The sequence below is a fragment of the Silurus meridionalis genome, chromosome 28 (assembly GCF_014805685.1).
Source record: "Silurus meridionalis isolate SWU-2019-XX chromosome 28, ASM1480568v1, whole genome shotgun sequence".
Classification (NCBI taxonomy): Eukaryota; Metazoa; Chordata; class Actinopteri; order Siluriformes; family Siluridae; genus Silurus; species Silurus meridionalis.
In genome coordinates, this window is record NC_060911.1 from 3,081,127 (window position 1) to 3,097,033 (window position 15,907).

At 40.0% G+C, this 15,907-nt stretch overlaps 2 protein-coding genes across 2 annotated transcripts; both read left to right on the plus strand.

The window, feature by feature from the left end:
• Positions 1 to 392: 392 nt before the first annotated feature.
• LOC124381137 (CD209 antigen-like) lies at positions 393 to 5,106 on the plus strand. Its single transcript, XM_046842539.1, has 5 exons — positions 393 to 1,599; positions 3,305 to 3,646; positions 4,249 to 4,373; positions 4,516 to 4,622; positions 4,708 to 5,106. Exons 1-5 carry the CDS (start codon positions 1,443 to 1,445, stop codon positions 4,853 to 4,855), a joined length of 879 nt encoding a protein of 292 aa, XP_046698495.1. The 5' UTR covers positions 393 to 1,442; the 3' UTR covers positions 4,856 to 5,106.
• A 5,306-nt stretch (positions 5,107 to 10,412) lies between these two features.
• LOC124381168 (C-type lectin domain family 4 member E-like) lies at positions 10,413 to 13,347 on the plus strand. The gene is made up of 4 exons (XM_046842585.1): positions 10,413 to 10,563; positions 11,978 to 12,102; positions 12,710 to 12,816; positions 12,892 to 13,347. The coding sequence occupies exons 1-4, from the start codon at positions 10,413 to 10,415 to the stop codon at positions 13,037 to 13,039; spliced, it is 531 nt and encodes a 176-aa protein (XP_046698541.1). The 3' UTR covers positions 13,040 to 13,347.
• Positions 13,348 to 15,907: the final 2,560 nt, after the last annotated feature.

The following is a 15,907-nucleotide window of genomic DNA, read 5'->3' on the forward strand; positions in this document are numbered from 1 at the left end:
AGCTTATTGAATAGCACTTGATCCAGTCCATCCTTTTCACTGAATCACGTAAATTTCAGGCCTGAACTGAATACTTTAGAGGGCATTGTTGTGCTACATGGATTGCAGTAGGATTGTAATACCAGATGTTGGAGTAAGGCATAATAGTTCACTACATGTGCTGCAGCCAGTAGTAAAGAGATAATTATGGAAATATGTGGGCATAATTGTTACTACTACTACTAATAATAAATATAACTGCAAGCAGTGATTAGTGGGGTTCCAGCACCTAAGGCATTTAAGCTCATAAGGAACAAGACATTAAGTTTCCCACATCGGCCTCATTTATCATTGTGTAACAGGTGCTCCAAATTCATTAGCCGATGGTGACTATGTTTTTTGAGATACGCAAATGAGATTTGAGATCCCCTCATGTACTCTTGTGTTATATTAGGCAAAGACACTGCAAGCCAAATTTCAGGTCAATTGGACTAATAGTTGCGTAGTTATATCCGTTTATATTGTTGTTGTTCCATCTTATGGCGCTATCATTAGTCAAGAGCCACAATTTTTTAATTTGACCAAAGTTTGAGCTCATACACATGTGGCTCGAGTTATAGGCGGTTTAGTAAAAGTGGCCACGCCTATTTTGAACGTTTCGACGACCCTTTGGTGATGGCAGGTTCTGAGATTCATTAGGAATTGTCTACACACACAGTGTACACATTGCAGTGACACATTGCAGAAGCAGAACCATAGCAGCAAAAAGAAGATGCCGGCAGGTGTCTCGTGAAAAACTAGAAAGTGTTAAGGTGACATACATGAAATACCTTCTGCTGCACAAGGGCTACAGAGAGCCACTACAGTGCCACGATAACTACAGTCCAACAGAGGCTGTAAACAGAACACACTCATTACATTCGTTCTTGTCAATTGCCTCAGTCAGAATTTTCTTTGTCAAAACCAGGACCCCTGCAGAGGTCCCTCTCTATTTCCAGAAATGAGCATTTGTGTCTGGGCAAAGCACCAGAGGATGAGTCCTTAAAAGAGGTCTCCCTCTGTCTGAGAGAGACCCCGGGATATGGACCCTCTCTCTGCTCTCTGTTGGAAAAGAATGTGAGGTGAAGATTTTATTCTTTACATCCTGACACTCACATATAAAATCACATCTATAATTAACTTCATACTAATAATATATTTAGTGTACTCCTCAGGCAGGAAGCTGTGTGGTGATGGGGCTGTTTTAAGTTCTTCCTGCTCATAGATTAATTTCCAGAAAAAACACTGTCGTCACTTGTTCGTCACTGCATGTTGAAGTTTCATTAAACAGGAAATAGACTGTGGTCAGTGTTTAGTCAGTTAGCGATCCTTTAGTGCACATTAAGACAATTAAATACGAGTGAGTGTGTCTATCAGGACTGATACCTACAGCACTGAAAGATCAGGATTACTGAGAGAGAAGAATGGACATGAGGGAGGATATTTATGCAAATGCAGAAGTTTCAGCAGAAAATCGAGCTGTTTCCTGTGACAGTGAGAAATCATATGAAGATATTTATATGAATGAAGACAAATTGGAGACCCAGAGGGCTAGAGGCTTTAAACAATCTGAGAGCTCAGGTAACAACACACTCACATTCAGAAATAGTGTGTGTGAAAATGTACTGATCTGCACATTTACTGATCTCATTTACTGTGTAAAATGCAGCTGCTCATTAACATAGAAAGGCGTCAAAATCTGTAAAAAAAAACCAAAACAATTTGTAATGTGATCTAAATGCACACACACACACACACACACACACACACACCCTCTCATTTTAATTTAAAAAATATGTACTTCCTTCCCAAGCAAATGATCACATTCTGATGCTTCATAAGCATTTAGACTTAAACTGTTTAATAGATAGCAATTTAAGCATTACAAACAGTTAAGTAGCTATCGATAAAGACGAAAATAAACTTTTAAAGTGTCACATACCTCATTGTTAAGAATCAAGCTTTACAGTAGGTCTATACCTCTATGATCTCTGGTGCCTGAGAAAGAGCCCATAGCATTTGGCCATTTTAGACGACTGGTACTTCATTTTCAAGTGTCAAGTAGTTTTTAATGTCATTTCAATCAGTGGCAGGCCGTCAGGGCCAGCAAAGCCTTCTCTCCTGGCCTACATCAAAACACTGACCTACATTTACAACCTAAATTTTAATATTTGTTCCATGAAATTGTATTCATTTATTTACAACAGTTTATTCTCTTCATTCTGTAGCGTTTCTCTCGGCTGCACTGCTTCCAGTACGTGTATGTGGATGTTATATTTTTTGTCCAATCAGATTTCAGCTTCTATGTGCTGCCATGTCAATCTAATCTGCCCAGGGCCTTCATAGTCAGTACTGCTGGCCTTTTTACCATAGATAATATTATCAACAGGTCTGTTTCTTCAACCAATCAGATTTCACATTCAGCTAGCTGGCCCAGAATAGCGTCAGCATTTTTCCGTTCTCTGATTGGTTGGTCAGAGGGAAACTGTTACAGCAAAGTTCAACTGGTAAAACACGTGTGTAGCTCTGCACACATTAATACATCTGACTTAGACTTTCTTATGTCTGTGGAGGAAGATAAATTTATTTGGTCTCGGACACACTTAAAAATACATTTTGAAGATAAGCTAGACATCGTGAGGAGGTCGGCCAACCTGAAGCTAGCTAGCTTGTCTCAGCCCGTGAAAGGGTTTGTTCACTTCCAGACCAGTGAATACGAGCAGTACCACTGGATTACAGCCAGTTGTAGTGTAGTTGTATGTGAAATCTCTCTCTCTCTCTCTCTCTCTCTCTCTCTCTCTCTCTCTCTCTGTAATGCCAGACGTTGTTGTATTGCGTTTTTGTATAGTATTCATAGTATATATAATTGTGACCTGATAGTGGTGGTATTAAGAGGTGGATTAAGTCGGGTACGTCCTCACTGAAGGCCCAGGTACTAAATGCACAGCCCGCCACTGATTTAAACCATATATAGTTGGTACAGTGCAGACCTAGACACAGGAATACATAAACTGCATCTGTGCAAAAATACGCAAAAAAATTACATTTGTGCAAAAAAACACAACACGGTACAAATAAAAACAGTAGCAGGAAACATGGCAAGATGAACGCCGACCCAGAAGTGCACGTTGTGAAACCAGAAGTGTCATTATAACCAAACCAGAAGTGTCATTATAACCCTAGAGACTGCTTTATACGTTAATAGTAGTATTTTTTAATCAATATGATTTGTAAATTAAAATGAGATAAAAACACATCTCAGTGGCCATTCCATTTTCCTCTATAGGAGTAGTGAGTACAAGTAGCAGATGTTACAGACTGAGTACAGTGTGTGTGCTGCTGCTGTGTGTTCTCCTGCTGACTGCCGTCACAGTGCTGTGGATCAAATTCAACAACCTGAATACAGAATGCAACCAGCTACAGAACAGATACAACAACCTGACTGTAGAGAGAGACCAGTTAGAGACCAGTTACATCAACCTGACTATAGATGAAGACCGGTTACAGACCAAGTACAACACCCTTACTGCAGAGAGAGACCAGTTACAGACCAAGTACAACACCCTGTCTGCAGAGAGAGACCAGCTACAGAAGTATAAAGAGGAACTACAGAAGCTCTTTAAATCTGGTGAGTAATACATAATACTGCAGATGTGTCTAATTGTACTTCTTTAAATTTTCATCTTAATATATATATATATATATATTTTAGCAAAGCTAAAGCCACACAATTGCATGTGATGTCTCTGGATGCAGTAGCATGAAATATTCCCTTCACCTGAACTAGGAGACCTAAACCTGTACCAACCTAAACCAGCATGACAATGCCCCTGTGCAAAGCAAACTCCATGAAGATATACTTGCATGGGTTAGACTGGAAGATCTCTTGCTATAGAGCTCTGACCTCAACCCTATTAAACACCTTTGGGATTAATGTGAATGCCGACTGCACTCCAGACCTCCTCACCTCACCTACATCAGTACCTCAATTTACTGACTCCACAAGCACACTTTAAAATCTAGTGAAACATCTTCCTAGAAGAGTGAAGGAAATTATAAGGGCAAATATGGACTACATGTTAAATGATGTGCTCAAAAAAGCACATACCGTAATCATGACCAGGTGTCTGCAAACCTTTGACAATATAGTGTATATATATATTTTATTACTATTAATTTAATGACTATTGAATTCTTTACCATTTTTATATTGAATTTGTCTGGTTCCAGGATGGACATATTTCAGCAACAGTATTTACTATATCTCTACTGGGACAAAAAGCTGGACTGAGAGCAGACAGGACTGCAGAGAGAGAGGAGCAGATCTGGTGGTCATAAACAGGAAAGAGGAACTGGTGAGTGAATGAGTGAGTGAGTGAGTGAGAGAGAGAGAGAGAGAGAGAGAGAGAGAGAGAGAGAGAGAGAGAGAGAGAGAGAGAGAGAGAGAGAGAGAGAGAGACTCTTACTTATTATTATATTTAATTTCAACCATGACAGGATTTTATCAATAAATTGCGGACAAACAGAGGAACTTGGATTGGTCTGACTGACAGAGACAAAGAGGGCGAGTGGAAGTGGGTGGATGATACATTACTGACCACTGGGTAAGAAAATCACTGAAGTAATATTTTCTTCTGATGATAAGTTAAAGATTTAAAAATAGCACGATCCTCTGGTTCTCTCCTTCAGGTATTGGTTTAAAGGGGAACCCAACAGTAAAGCAGGAGATGAGGACTGTGTTATGACAGGTACAGGGTCTGATTCTGTCATGAACTGGGCTGATTATCCCTGTAATACTCGATTTATTTGGATCTGTGAGAGAAAAATGATCCTCTAAATTGCTGTATGTGAATGAAAAGCAGAAAATGAAAAATCATTATTACTGTTAATAAGTCACCAGGTTTCTTCACTTGTCACCTATTTGTTGAAATGGTACAGATTCTGCAGCTGTGATGTGTACGCATGAATGTAAATCTAAAGATCAGCAATCTGCTAAGATGACGGTTATGATTTAAATGACTTATCAACCCTTTTTTGGGCTTTTTTTCTTTCTTTCCTTTCTTTTTCTTTTTCAAGTACTACTAGATAACAGAGAAAAAAAACCTTAAACAGAAAAAGAATAAAATGTTTATGAACCACTATTCATTTATCTCTGCTTGGTTTCTGTATCTGCCTTTTCATTTCAATTCAATTAATTTCAAATATTTTTTGTATAGCATCACAAAGCAGATTGACAGAACGCCCCAAGATCTTATGAGGAAGAAACATTGAAAAGAATCAGACTCAAAAGGCAACAGATCCTTTTATGGGTTCATTCATTATAGATTTATTATTGTTGAAGTTATTAACTGCTCAATGATGGAGACTTGAGCACAAATTTGTTTGTAACAGTTGTAGCAAAGCTGTTCGTACTAATTGCAGTCCAAAGCCAGGACCCCGGACGGAAGGTCAATCTCTCTTGGTTCTTTGTTGGAGAAGAATGGGAGGTGGCCTCAGGCACAGTCATGTGCAGCCTTCTGATGGTCAAAGTTTAGCACCAGGCCTCGCTCTCCATTCACAACCTGGCGCTCGGCCACACCCCTGCTGCAACATAAACATTATGGATCTTTGGTATATAACACATGAGGGATCTCTGGGATATAAGACATTATGGATCTATGGGATATAAGACATGAGGGATCTCTGGGATTTAAGACATTACGGATCTGTGGGATATGACATAAGGGATCTCTGGGATATAAGATGGCTTGCCACACCACTGTCAACAAACTTGAGGGAATGTGTGAGATTAGTGGCATGGTAGCATCCAAACATCCCAGTTCACCAAAATACTATATGACCATGATTCGACCTGATCTGCTTTTTTACCTATTCACAAAAACCTTCTGACAATAGACTAAGGTTCTGTGGCACGAGACCGTTCTATGCTTCATACATTAATAGTAGTATTTTAAAATCGATATGAGCTTTAATTTCAATTAATTGAAAACACATCTCTGTGGCCTTTCCATATTTCTGGAGCGAGTACAAGTAGCAGATGTTACAGACTGAGTGCAGTGTGTGTGCTGCTGCTGTGTGTTCTCCTGCTGACTGCCGTCACAGTGCTGTGGATCAAATTTAACAACCTGAATACAGAATGCAACCAGCTACAGAACAGTTACAACAACCTGACTGTAGAGAGAGACCAGTTACAGAACAGTTACATCAACCTGACTGTAGAGAGAGACCAGTTACAGAACAGATACAACACCCTGACTGTAGAGAGACCAGCTACAGAACAGATACAACAACCTGACTGTAGAGAGAGACCAGCTACACAACAGATATAACAACCTGACTGTAGAGAGAGACCAGCTACAGAACAGTTACAACAACCTGACTGTAGAGAGAGACCAGCTACAGAACAGTTACAACAACCTGACTGTAGAGAGAGACCAGTTACAGAACAGATACAACACCCTGACTGTAGAGAGACCAGCTACAGAACAGATACAACAACCTGACTGTAGAGAGAGACCAGTTACAGAACAGATACAACACTCTGACTGTAGAGAGACCAGTTACAGAACAGTTACAACAACCTGACTGTAGAGAGAGACCAGTTAAAGAACAGATACAACACCCTGACTGTAGAGAGACCAGCTACAGAACAGATACAACAACCTGACTGTAGAGAGAGACCAGCTACAGAACAGTTACAACAACCTGACTGTAGAGAGACCAGCTACAGAACAGTTACAACAACCTGACTGTAGAGAGAGACCAGCTACAGAACAGTTACAACAACCTGACTGTAGAGAGACCAGCTACAGAACAGTTACAACAACCTGACTGTAGAGAGAGATCAGCTACAGAACAGTTACAACAACCTGACTGTAGAAAGAGACCAGCTACAGAACAGTTACAACAACCTGACTGTAGAGAGAGACCAGTTACAGAACAGATACAACACCCTGACTGTAGAGAGAGACCAGCTACAGAACAGATACAACAACCTGACTGTAGAGAGAGACCAGCTACAGAACAGATACAACACCCTGACTGTAGAGAGACCAGCTACAGAACAGATACAACAACCTGACTGTAGAGAGAGACCAGTTACAGAACAGATACAACACTCTGACTGTAGAGAGACCAGTTACAGAACAGTTACAACAACCTGACTGTAGAGAGAGACCAGCTACAGAACAGTTACAACAACCTGACTGTAGAGAGACCAGCTACAGAACAGTTACAACAACCTGGCTGTAGAGAGACCAGCTACAGAACAGTTACAACAACCTGACTGTAGAGAGAGACCAGCTACAGAACAGTTACAACAACCTGACTGTAGAGAGAGACCAGCTACAGAACAGTTACAACAACCTGACTGTAGAGAGAGACCAGTTACAGAACAGATACAACACCCTGACTGTAGAGAGAGAGACCAGCTACAGAACAGATACAACAACCTGACTGTAGAGAGAGACCAGCTACAGAACAGATACAACACTCTGACTGTAGAGAGACCAGTTACAGAACAGTTACAACAACCTGACTGTAGAGAGACCAGTTACAGAACAGATACAACACTCTGACTGTAGAGACCAGTTACAGAACAGTTACAACAACCTGACTGTAGAGAGAGACCAGCTACAGAACAGTTACAACAACCTGACTGTAGAGAGAGACCAGCTACAGAACAGTTACAACAACCTGGCTGTAGAGAGAGACCAGCTACAGAACAGTTACAACAACCTGACTGTAGAGAGAGACCAGCTACAGAACAGTTACAACAACCTGACTGTAGAGAGAGACCAGCTACAGAACAGTTACAACAACCTGACTGTAGAGAGACCAGTTACAGAACAGATACAACACCCTGACTGTAGAGAGAGAGACCAGCTACAGAACAGATACAACAACCTGACTGTAGAGAGAGACCAGCTACAGAACAGATACAACACTCTGACTGTAGAGAGACCAGTTACAGAACAGTTACAACAACCTGACTGTAGAGAGAGACCAGTTAAAGAACAGATACAACACCCTGACTGTAGAGAGACCAGCTACAGAACAGATACAACAACCTGACTGTAGAGAGAGACCAGCTACAGAACAGTTACAACAACCTGACTGTAGAGAGAGACCAGCTACAGAACAGTTACAACAACCTGGCTGTAGAGAGAGACCAGCTACAGAACAGTTACAACAACCTGACTGTAGAGAGAGATCAGCTACAGAACAGTTACAACAACCTGACTGTAGAGAGAGACCAGCTACAGAACAGTTACAACAACCTGACTGTAGAGAGAGACCAGCTACAGAACAGTTACAACAACCTGACTGTAGAGAGAGACCAGTTACAGAACAGATACAACACCCTGACTGTAGAGAGAGAGACCAGCTACAGAACAGATACAACAACCTGACTGTAGAGAGAGACCAGCTACAGAACAGATAGAACACCCTGGCTGTAGAGAGAGACCAGCTACAGAACAGATACAACACCCTGACTGTGGGGAGAGAGACCAGCTACAGAACAGTTACAATAACCTTGCTGTAGATGAAGACCAGTTACAGACCTGTGGCCATTGAACACATTTTCACTTAACTGCAGTTTTATACTTTACACCCTGACAATGCCAGGACTTTTGCAAGGTCTCTAAAACAAGACTAAGCATGCGACAGTCTATGTGCTACTCTTAATTAGCTAAAACACAGGTAGCGCAATCTAGTTCCTAAAAGGGTATTAGATTGCGCTAACTGTGTTTCTAGCTAACGGCTTCTTTGGGAGCGGAGCATGCGATTGCAAGGACCACGAGTCTCCCGTGGGCCTTTTCTAAAAATAGCTTACCAGATCACTTACCCGTGAGCTGCATCTATTTTTTTTTTGTTTAAATCAAACTTGCATTGGTGTGAATTCAAAAATGACAACATAAAAAAAAAAAAAAAAAAAAAAAAAGTGTTTCATATTAGATTAGAGCTAGCTGGTCTCCAAGTTACGTAATTGATAATCTGTACAAACAAATTTGTTATTTTAGAAGTGTGTATCAAACTGGTAGCCCTTCACATCTAATCGGTAGCCAAGAAGTAGCTCTCAGATTCAGAAAGGTTTACGAAGTGTGTTGATGCGGCTCTGGCTCCCCTGAGACTTCAGGGCATCCATATCCTCAATTATAATGACGATTGGGTGATATTAGCTCAATCAGAGCAGTAAGCGGTCCGGCTTTAAGATGTCGCATCAAGATGCTTTCACCGTCACAGAGAACCACGCTTCTCGTTGTCGTGGACTCAGCGACTATGTGTGCGCAGTTTTCCCCTGCCCACATAGCGTCCATTCTCACGGTGTCAGGAAGGACAGAGAAGGGGAGTCACTCTGTGACGCTGCGGGGTGGTCCACCGCTCACCTTTACCAGGTTTTACAACCGTGACCTCTGTGCCACTCCTGGCAGCTATGTCCTTTGACTCAGTTGTGCTCATTCACACTAGTCATGGAATGGTCGGTGTGGTGTTATTGGACACTTGTTCCCAAAGCGTTCCGATGCAGCTCGAGTTCCTGAAAGGGAACGTCTCTAGGTAACGTACGTAACCCTAGTTCCCTGAGGAAATGAGACGCTGCATATCTAGAACCTAGAGACATTACTTTGACACAGTCATGTGCTGCTCTCTGGTGGCCAAAGTTTATTCCCAGGCATGCAGTCAGTAGATAGTATTAGAAAAGTCAGAATCAGAATCAGAATCAGAATCAAGTTTATTGGCCAAGTGTGTTGACACATGCAAGGAATTTGGTTTCAGCTGTTAGTGACTCTCAAAGTACAGACATAAATAACACTATATTTATAAAATGACAAGAAACTGCTAATTATATAATTTTACAAATATGTACATTAGTGATCAAAGCGTGATTAACTTCTGATGCATATACTGAAGATTATTTCTAGATCAGCTGTCAGTAAAGGAAGAGCCTGAGCTTCCTGTGGCCAAAGTGAGAAAAGAGAACAGAGCACTTTCGAAACTTACTACAAGAAATACTTTAGTATGATATGGGACTTGCCTTTTCAGAATTCAGCAGTTGTGAAATAAATTGTATCAATTCATAATCACATCTTCATAATAATAAAATATTAGTTAAACTCAGGCAAAAGTCTGGTGGTCACATGACTGTGTAGTGACATGGGCCTTTGCCTTTTGCATGATCAAAATGTCAGGGTTGCCCATCGAAACAACACATTTTCATCACTTTTTCTCACTGCATGTAAAATTAGTTAAACAGGAAATAGACTGTGGTCAGTGTTTAGTCAGTTAGCGATCCTTTAGTGCACATTAAGACAGTTAAATACGAGTGAGTGTGTCTATCAGGACTGATACCTACAGCACTGAAAGATCAGGATTACTGAGAGAGAAGAATGGACATGAGGGAGGATATTTATGCAAATGCAGAAGTTTCAGCAGAAAATCGAGCTGATTCCTGTGACAGTGAGAAATCATATGAAGATATTTATATGAATGAAGACAAACTGGAGACCCAGAGGGCTGGAGGCTTTAAACAATCTGAGAGCTCAGGTAACAACACACTCACATTCAGAAATAGTGTGTGTGAAAATGTACTGATCTGCACATTTACTGATCTCATTTACTGTGTAAAATGCAATTGATCATTAAATTAAAAAAGGCTTTAAAAATATAAAATTCTGTCCAGAGTCCAAACCAGAGCAGAGGAAAGGGTCAGAGTTCTGAACAGAAACCGGAACCGGAACAGGAACCAGAACAGGAACTGGAACTGGAACAGGAACTGGCAGGGTGGCGAGAGTACAGGCAGGGGTTTAGGAAGCTGGTGAGATAATGTGGTCAGGAGTAAATATCTCAGGTGTCCTTAAATACAGGGTGGCGCAGGAAAAACGTCAAGATGGATGTGCACGCCGCAAACCTGGAAGTGCGTGCCACGAACTTTCGCGAACCCTGAAGTGCGTGCCGTGTGCTCAGGAGATCCTGACACTGAAAAATCTGGCAAGATGTTGGACAGGGTACATTACGTTTTTGATCTCTAGGCCTGTCCCAATTTTTTGTAAATAACTCGCCCATTCTAATTGTTAAATTGTTAATAGTTAATATTTAAGGACACTTTATAAAGTATAATTAGGAACTCCAGCTTGAATAGCTATGAATGTATAACTACAAGGGAGAGCCAGAAGGTAACACATACATGAGGGATCTCTGGAACATAAGACATGAGGAATCTCTGAGATATAAGGCATAAGCGCATCTCTGGAATATAATATGGTCTGCCACACCACCGTCAACAAACTAGAATGTGTAAGATTAGTGGCACGACAGCGTCCAAACATCCCAGTTCACTAAAATACTTTATGAACATGATTCCTTACCAAAAAGAAACCTTTTAACAAAAGGCTAAGGTACTGCAGCATGAGACTGTTCAGTGCTTTACATGGTAATAGTACTATTTAATAATCATGTGAGAATTTTAATTATATGAAAACACATCTCAGTGGCCATTTCATTTTCCTCTATAGGAGTAGTGAGTACAAGTAGCAGATGTTACAGACTGAGTGCAGTGTGTGTGCTGCTGCTGTGTGTTCTCCTGCTGACTGCCGTCACAGTGCTGTGGATCAAATTCAGCAACCTGAATACAGAATGCAACCAGCTACAGAACAGATACAACAACCTGACTGTAGAGAGAGACCAGTTAGAGACCAGTTACAAAACTCTGACCAGTTACAGAAGTATAAAGAGGAACTACAGAAACTAGGTGAGCAATACATAATACTGACAAAATTGTACATTTGCAAAAACTTGCAAATAAAACTTTATATATATATATATATATATATATATATATATATATATATATATATATATATATATATATATATATATATATATTATTTATTTATTTATTTATTTATTTGTTTTTTTGTTTTTTTATCAATCATTTTACATTGAAATGGTCTGGTTCCAGGATGGACACATTTCAGCACCAGTATTTACTATACCTCTACTGGTGCAAAAAGTTGGACTGAGAGCAGACAGGACTGCAGAGAGAGAGGAGCAGATCTGGTGGTGATAAACAGCAAAGAGGAACAGGTAAGAGAGAAAGAAAAAGAAAGAGAGAGAGAAAGAGACTCTTTCTTAGAGACTCCAGTACCTAGGTGTTTACATCACACAGGACCTGTCTTGGTCCTGTCAAGTCAAGTCAAGTTTATTTCTATTGCGCTTTTCACAACAGACATTGTCTCAAAGCAGCTTTACAGAAATCAACAGTCAAGGTAAATGGTGTGCATTTATCCCTGATGAGCAGCCGTGGTGACTGTGGCAAGGAAAACCTCCCTTAATCCTGTCACATCAAGAAGGCATCTGTACCATCTGAGACGCTTAAGGGACTCTAAACTACTCTAGATGCTAAGGACTTTTTACACTTGCACCATTGAGAGCATGTGTATATATATATATATATATATATATATATATATATATATATATATATATATATATATATATATATATATATATGAAGGAGTATGGCAGATATTGACAGTACATATTAAAGTGATTCTATTTATTTTGTACTTGAATGCTGGACAGTCGTATAACGCATTTCACTGCATGTCGTACTCGGTGTGTATGTGTATGTGAGGAATAAAATTTTAGTTTGAATTTGAATGTATTATTATATTTCACTACAACCTGACAGGAGTTCATCAGTAAATTGAGGAAAAACAGAAGAGCTTGGATTGGTCTGAATGACAGAGACAGAGAGGGCGAGTGGAAGTGGGTGGACGATACGCAACTGACCATTGAGTAAGAAAATCACTGAACTAATATTCTGAAGTTAAAGATTTTAACACAACATGATCCTTTAAATCTTTCCTTCAGGTATTGGTTGAAAGGAGAACCGAACAGTAATGGAGGTGAAGAAGACTGTGCTGTAACAGGTGAAGGGTCTGATCCTGTCAGGAACTGGGCTGATTATCCCTGTAATACTGAGTTTATTTGGATCTGTGAGAAGAGAAATTTAAACTGAGCTGTTGTATATGAATAAAAAGCAGAAAAATGGTATGACATTTTTATCTGTGTAGATCAGAGTGTTTTGTGTCTGAAAAATCCTCTCTGTAAATATCATTGTGTCACCTCTTTTCTGTTTTACCATTTGGGATCGTTGAGGAAAATGGGACAGATTCTGCAGCAGTGATGTTTAAGCATGAATATAAATGTGGTTTATGGTCAGCAATCTGCTGTGATGATGCTTACGATTTAATTTACTTAAATGATCCTTTACTTTTATAAATCATTATACTCAGTGTAAAATCACAGTACTTTTACACAGGGAAAGAAAATCCTGAACAGAAAAAGAATAAAGTGTTAATGTATCAACATTCATTCGTCTCCGCATGGTTTCTTTAAACTTCAATTCAATTCAATTCATTTAAATTTAAATTTATAGATCAAAACTTTACATCCCTATACATTTTCCCTAATCAGTTTATCCTAATGAGTGAGCGAGAGGCAACAGAGGTGAAGGCAAAAAACAAAACAAAAAAAAACCAGAGGAAGAAACCTTAAAAGGAACCAGACTCCTTCTAGACGACCATAAAACCCCAATCTTATCATATCTACCTGTTGTGAGTTTCGAATCAACTACAAACTTTTGTTACTTACCTACAAAGCCCTAAATGATTTATCTCCCATGTATCTATCCAAGTCTTCTTACACGCTACAATCCATCATGCTCCGTGAGATCCCAAAACTCTGGACTTCTAGTAGCTCCTAGAATAGCAAAATCCACTAAAGGTGGTAGAACATTCTCACATTTAGCTCCTAAACTCTGGAATAGTCTTCCTGACAGTGTTCGGGGCTCAGAAACACTCTCCCAGTTTAAGTGCAGATTAAAAACATATCTTTTTAGCAAATCCTACACATAACACACATCACATCATAACCTTGTGCTCCAGAACATCTGATCACATGCACATTATCAACTTGTGCTGTTAATATCATGAACAGCAGCTACGCTAATTTCTCTCCACTGCTTCTCTTTCTCTCCCCATCCCGAGGCATCCTGAGGTTGCTCCAGCTCCAGTCACATCCCACCTGATGAAGATTGTGGACCTTTAAAGAGGCAGATGCCTCCAAACATCCCGAACCATCTAGAGATGTACTATCGCCATTTGGATTTCATGTGGAGTTTGGACATTGGACCTCTTTGTGTGTTTGAAGGCTCTGGCATGGAAAAACTGGTGTTGGATCTGTGATGATCTCAAATGTTGAGCTATTTTGAGTTGCTCAGTAGCTCCTGGTTCCATAGCGTCAAATGACAGTAAAAGACTGTAGAAAGAACATTACTTATAATCACACACTCCAGTGCTCATGTTCGTTCTCACTCTCCAGTGTTCTGTAGTGTTTAAAGACTATAATTACACTCTTGATGTCACCCAAATGAGGATGGGTTCCCCTTTTGAGTCCGGTTCCTCTCAAGGTTTCTTCCTCATAACATCTAAGGGAGTTTTTCCTTCACCACAGTCGCCATCAGGGATAAATACACATCATTCACATTAATTCTTACTTTCTGTAAAGCTGCTTGGATTTGACTTATCTGGGTGATGTCCAGATATTCATTCATTATAATTTTAGCAATGTTGGAGTTATCAGCTGCACACTAATGGAGACTTGAGCACAAATTTGTTTGTAACAGGTTTCTAAGTGTTTATCATCTTCAATGGTAATGATGTGCTTTTGTCAGCTATCCGTATGGAGCCACCCTTAGCAGCATGTGATTGGTGAGTGTGTGTATGATGTGGTGATGAGGTATTTTATCACATTTATTTTGTGTAATTGATTTTTTTAACAACACATTTAACCTGTTGGTCAATTTATTAGTCCTAGATTAAATGGATCACATGCCATACAAGTCCCCGTGAACAGTTACTATGGCAACAATATTGTTTTCTACACACACATTAGTGGATCAGAGCCGTCACTGTATCATGTGAATCATTTTTATTACTTTTTGTGACCAACAAATTAAAATATATTGCAGTTTATTGTGGTATATATATCATTGTCAGTTTGAGTTGCTTCATTCTGATTCAGGATCTTTTTCTTTAACAAGCTTCTGTAATGCTCTTACATACGTTGTGTAGCGTGTCACCTCCTGCTCCATATAATCTACAGGTAATGTACTTTTCCTATTTGGCATTGATATATAGTATGTTAAATAGTTTGAAACCTTCTGGAGCTGGCTTTCGGTGTACTGAAGCTGTTGCTCCAGAGACAGGTGACTGGGGAATGCTGGTAGGACCTGAGGGCGATGTTCCTTGATGTTGTATGATGCAAACGTGAGAGGAGGAGCGGAGTAACGGGCAGCAATCTGGTTAATGGCCGCAACCCATGAACTCTGTTCTTCTTCATTCTCGGCCTGGAAGTAGAAGACCCTGGAGTCTGCGGCCTTGATGCACAGCACATGGGGTATGTTTTTGTACTTCAGAGGGTAGGCTATGGTATGATGCAGTCTAATGGTAATCTTCTTGTCTACTTTGCTGTCTTGTTGTAACTGCAGAGCCATATCTTTAAGAACTGCAGTAAAGGGCTTCCATGATCTCCTGCCCTTTCTGGTTTTTCTTCCATTTTCATCCATAACTTGTTTGCAGATGAGATGACCTGTTTTGTGGACGTTGGTGGTATGGCTGTTATTATTCTCAAATGCATCCTGAAATCTTGTTTTTACTCTGAACACCTCAAGTGTTTTCATCTCAATCGAGTCATAGATTCCTATTAATTGTATGGGATCATACTCATACCCGTCACGGCACGCTCTAAACAGGTTCAATGAAAATTCACTGCAAGACATTTTCTTCCCTTTGTGACCTGCATGAAGATCAGCGTTCAGCATGAT

Coding starts and splice junctions, on each gene's coding strand:
- LOC124381137 (XM_046842539.1), top strand. CDS start 1,443: ATGGACATGAGGGAGGATATTTATGCAAATGCAGAAGTTTCAGCAGAA. Junction 1,600..3,304: donor TAAACAATCTGAGAGCTCAG/GTAACAACACAC, acceptor TTTCCTCTATAG/GAGTAGTGAGTACAAGTAGC. Junction 3,647..4,248: donor ACAGAAGCTCTTTAAATCTG/GTGAGTAATACA, acceptor GTCTGGTTCCAG/GATGGACATATTTCAGCAAC.
- LOC124381168 (XM_046842585.1), top strand. CDS start 10,413: ATGAGGGAGGATATTTATGCAAATGCAGAAGTTTCAGCAGAAAATCGA. Junction 10,564..11,977: donor TAAACAATCTGAGAGCTCAG/GTAACAACACAC, acceptor GTCTGGTTCCAG/GATGGACACATTTCAGCACC. Junction 12,103..12,709: donor TAAACAGCAAAGAGGAACAG/GTAAGAGAGAAA, acceptor ACAACCTGACAG/GAGTTCATCAGTAAATTGAG.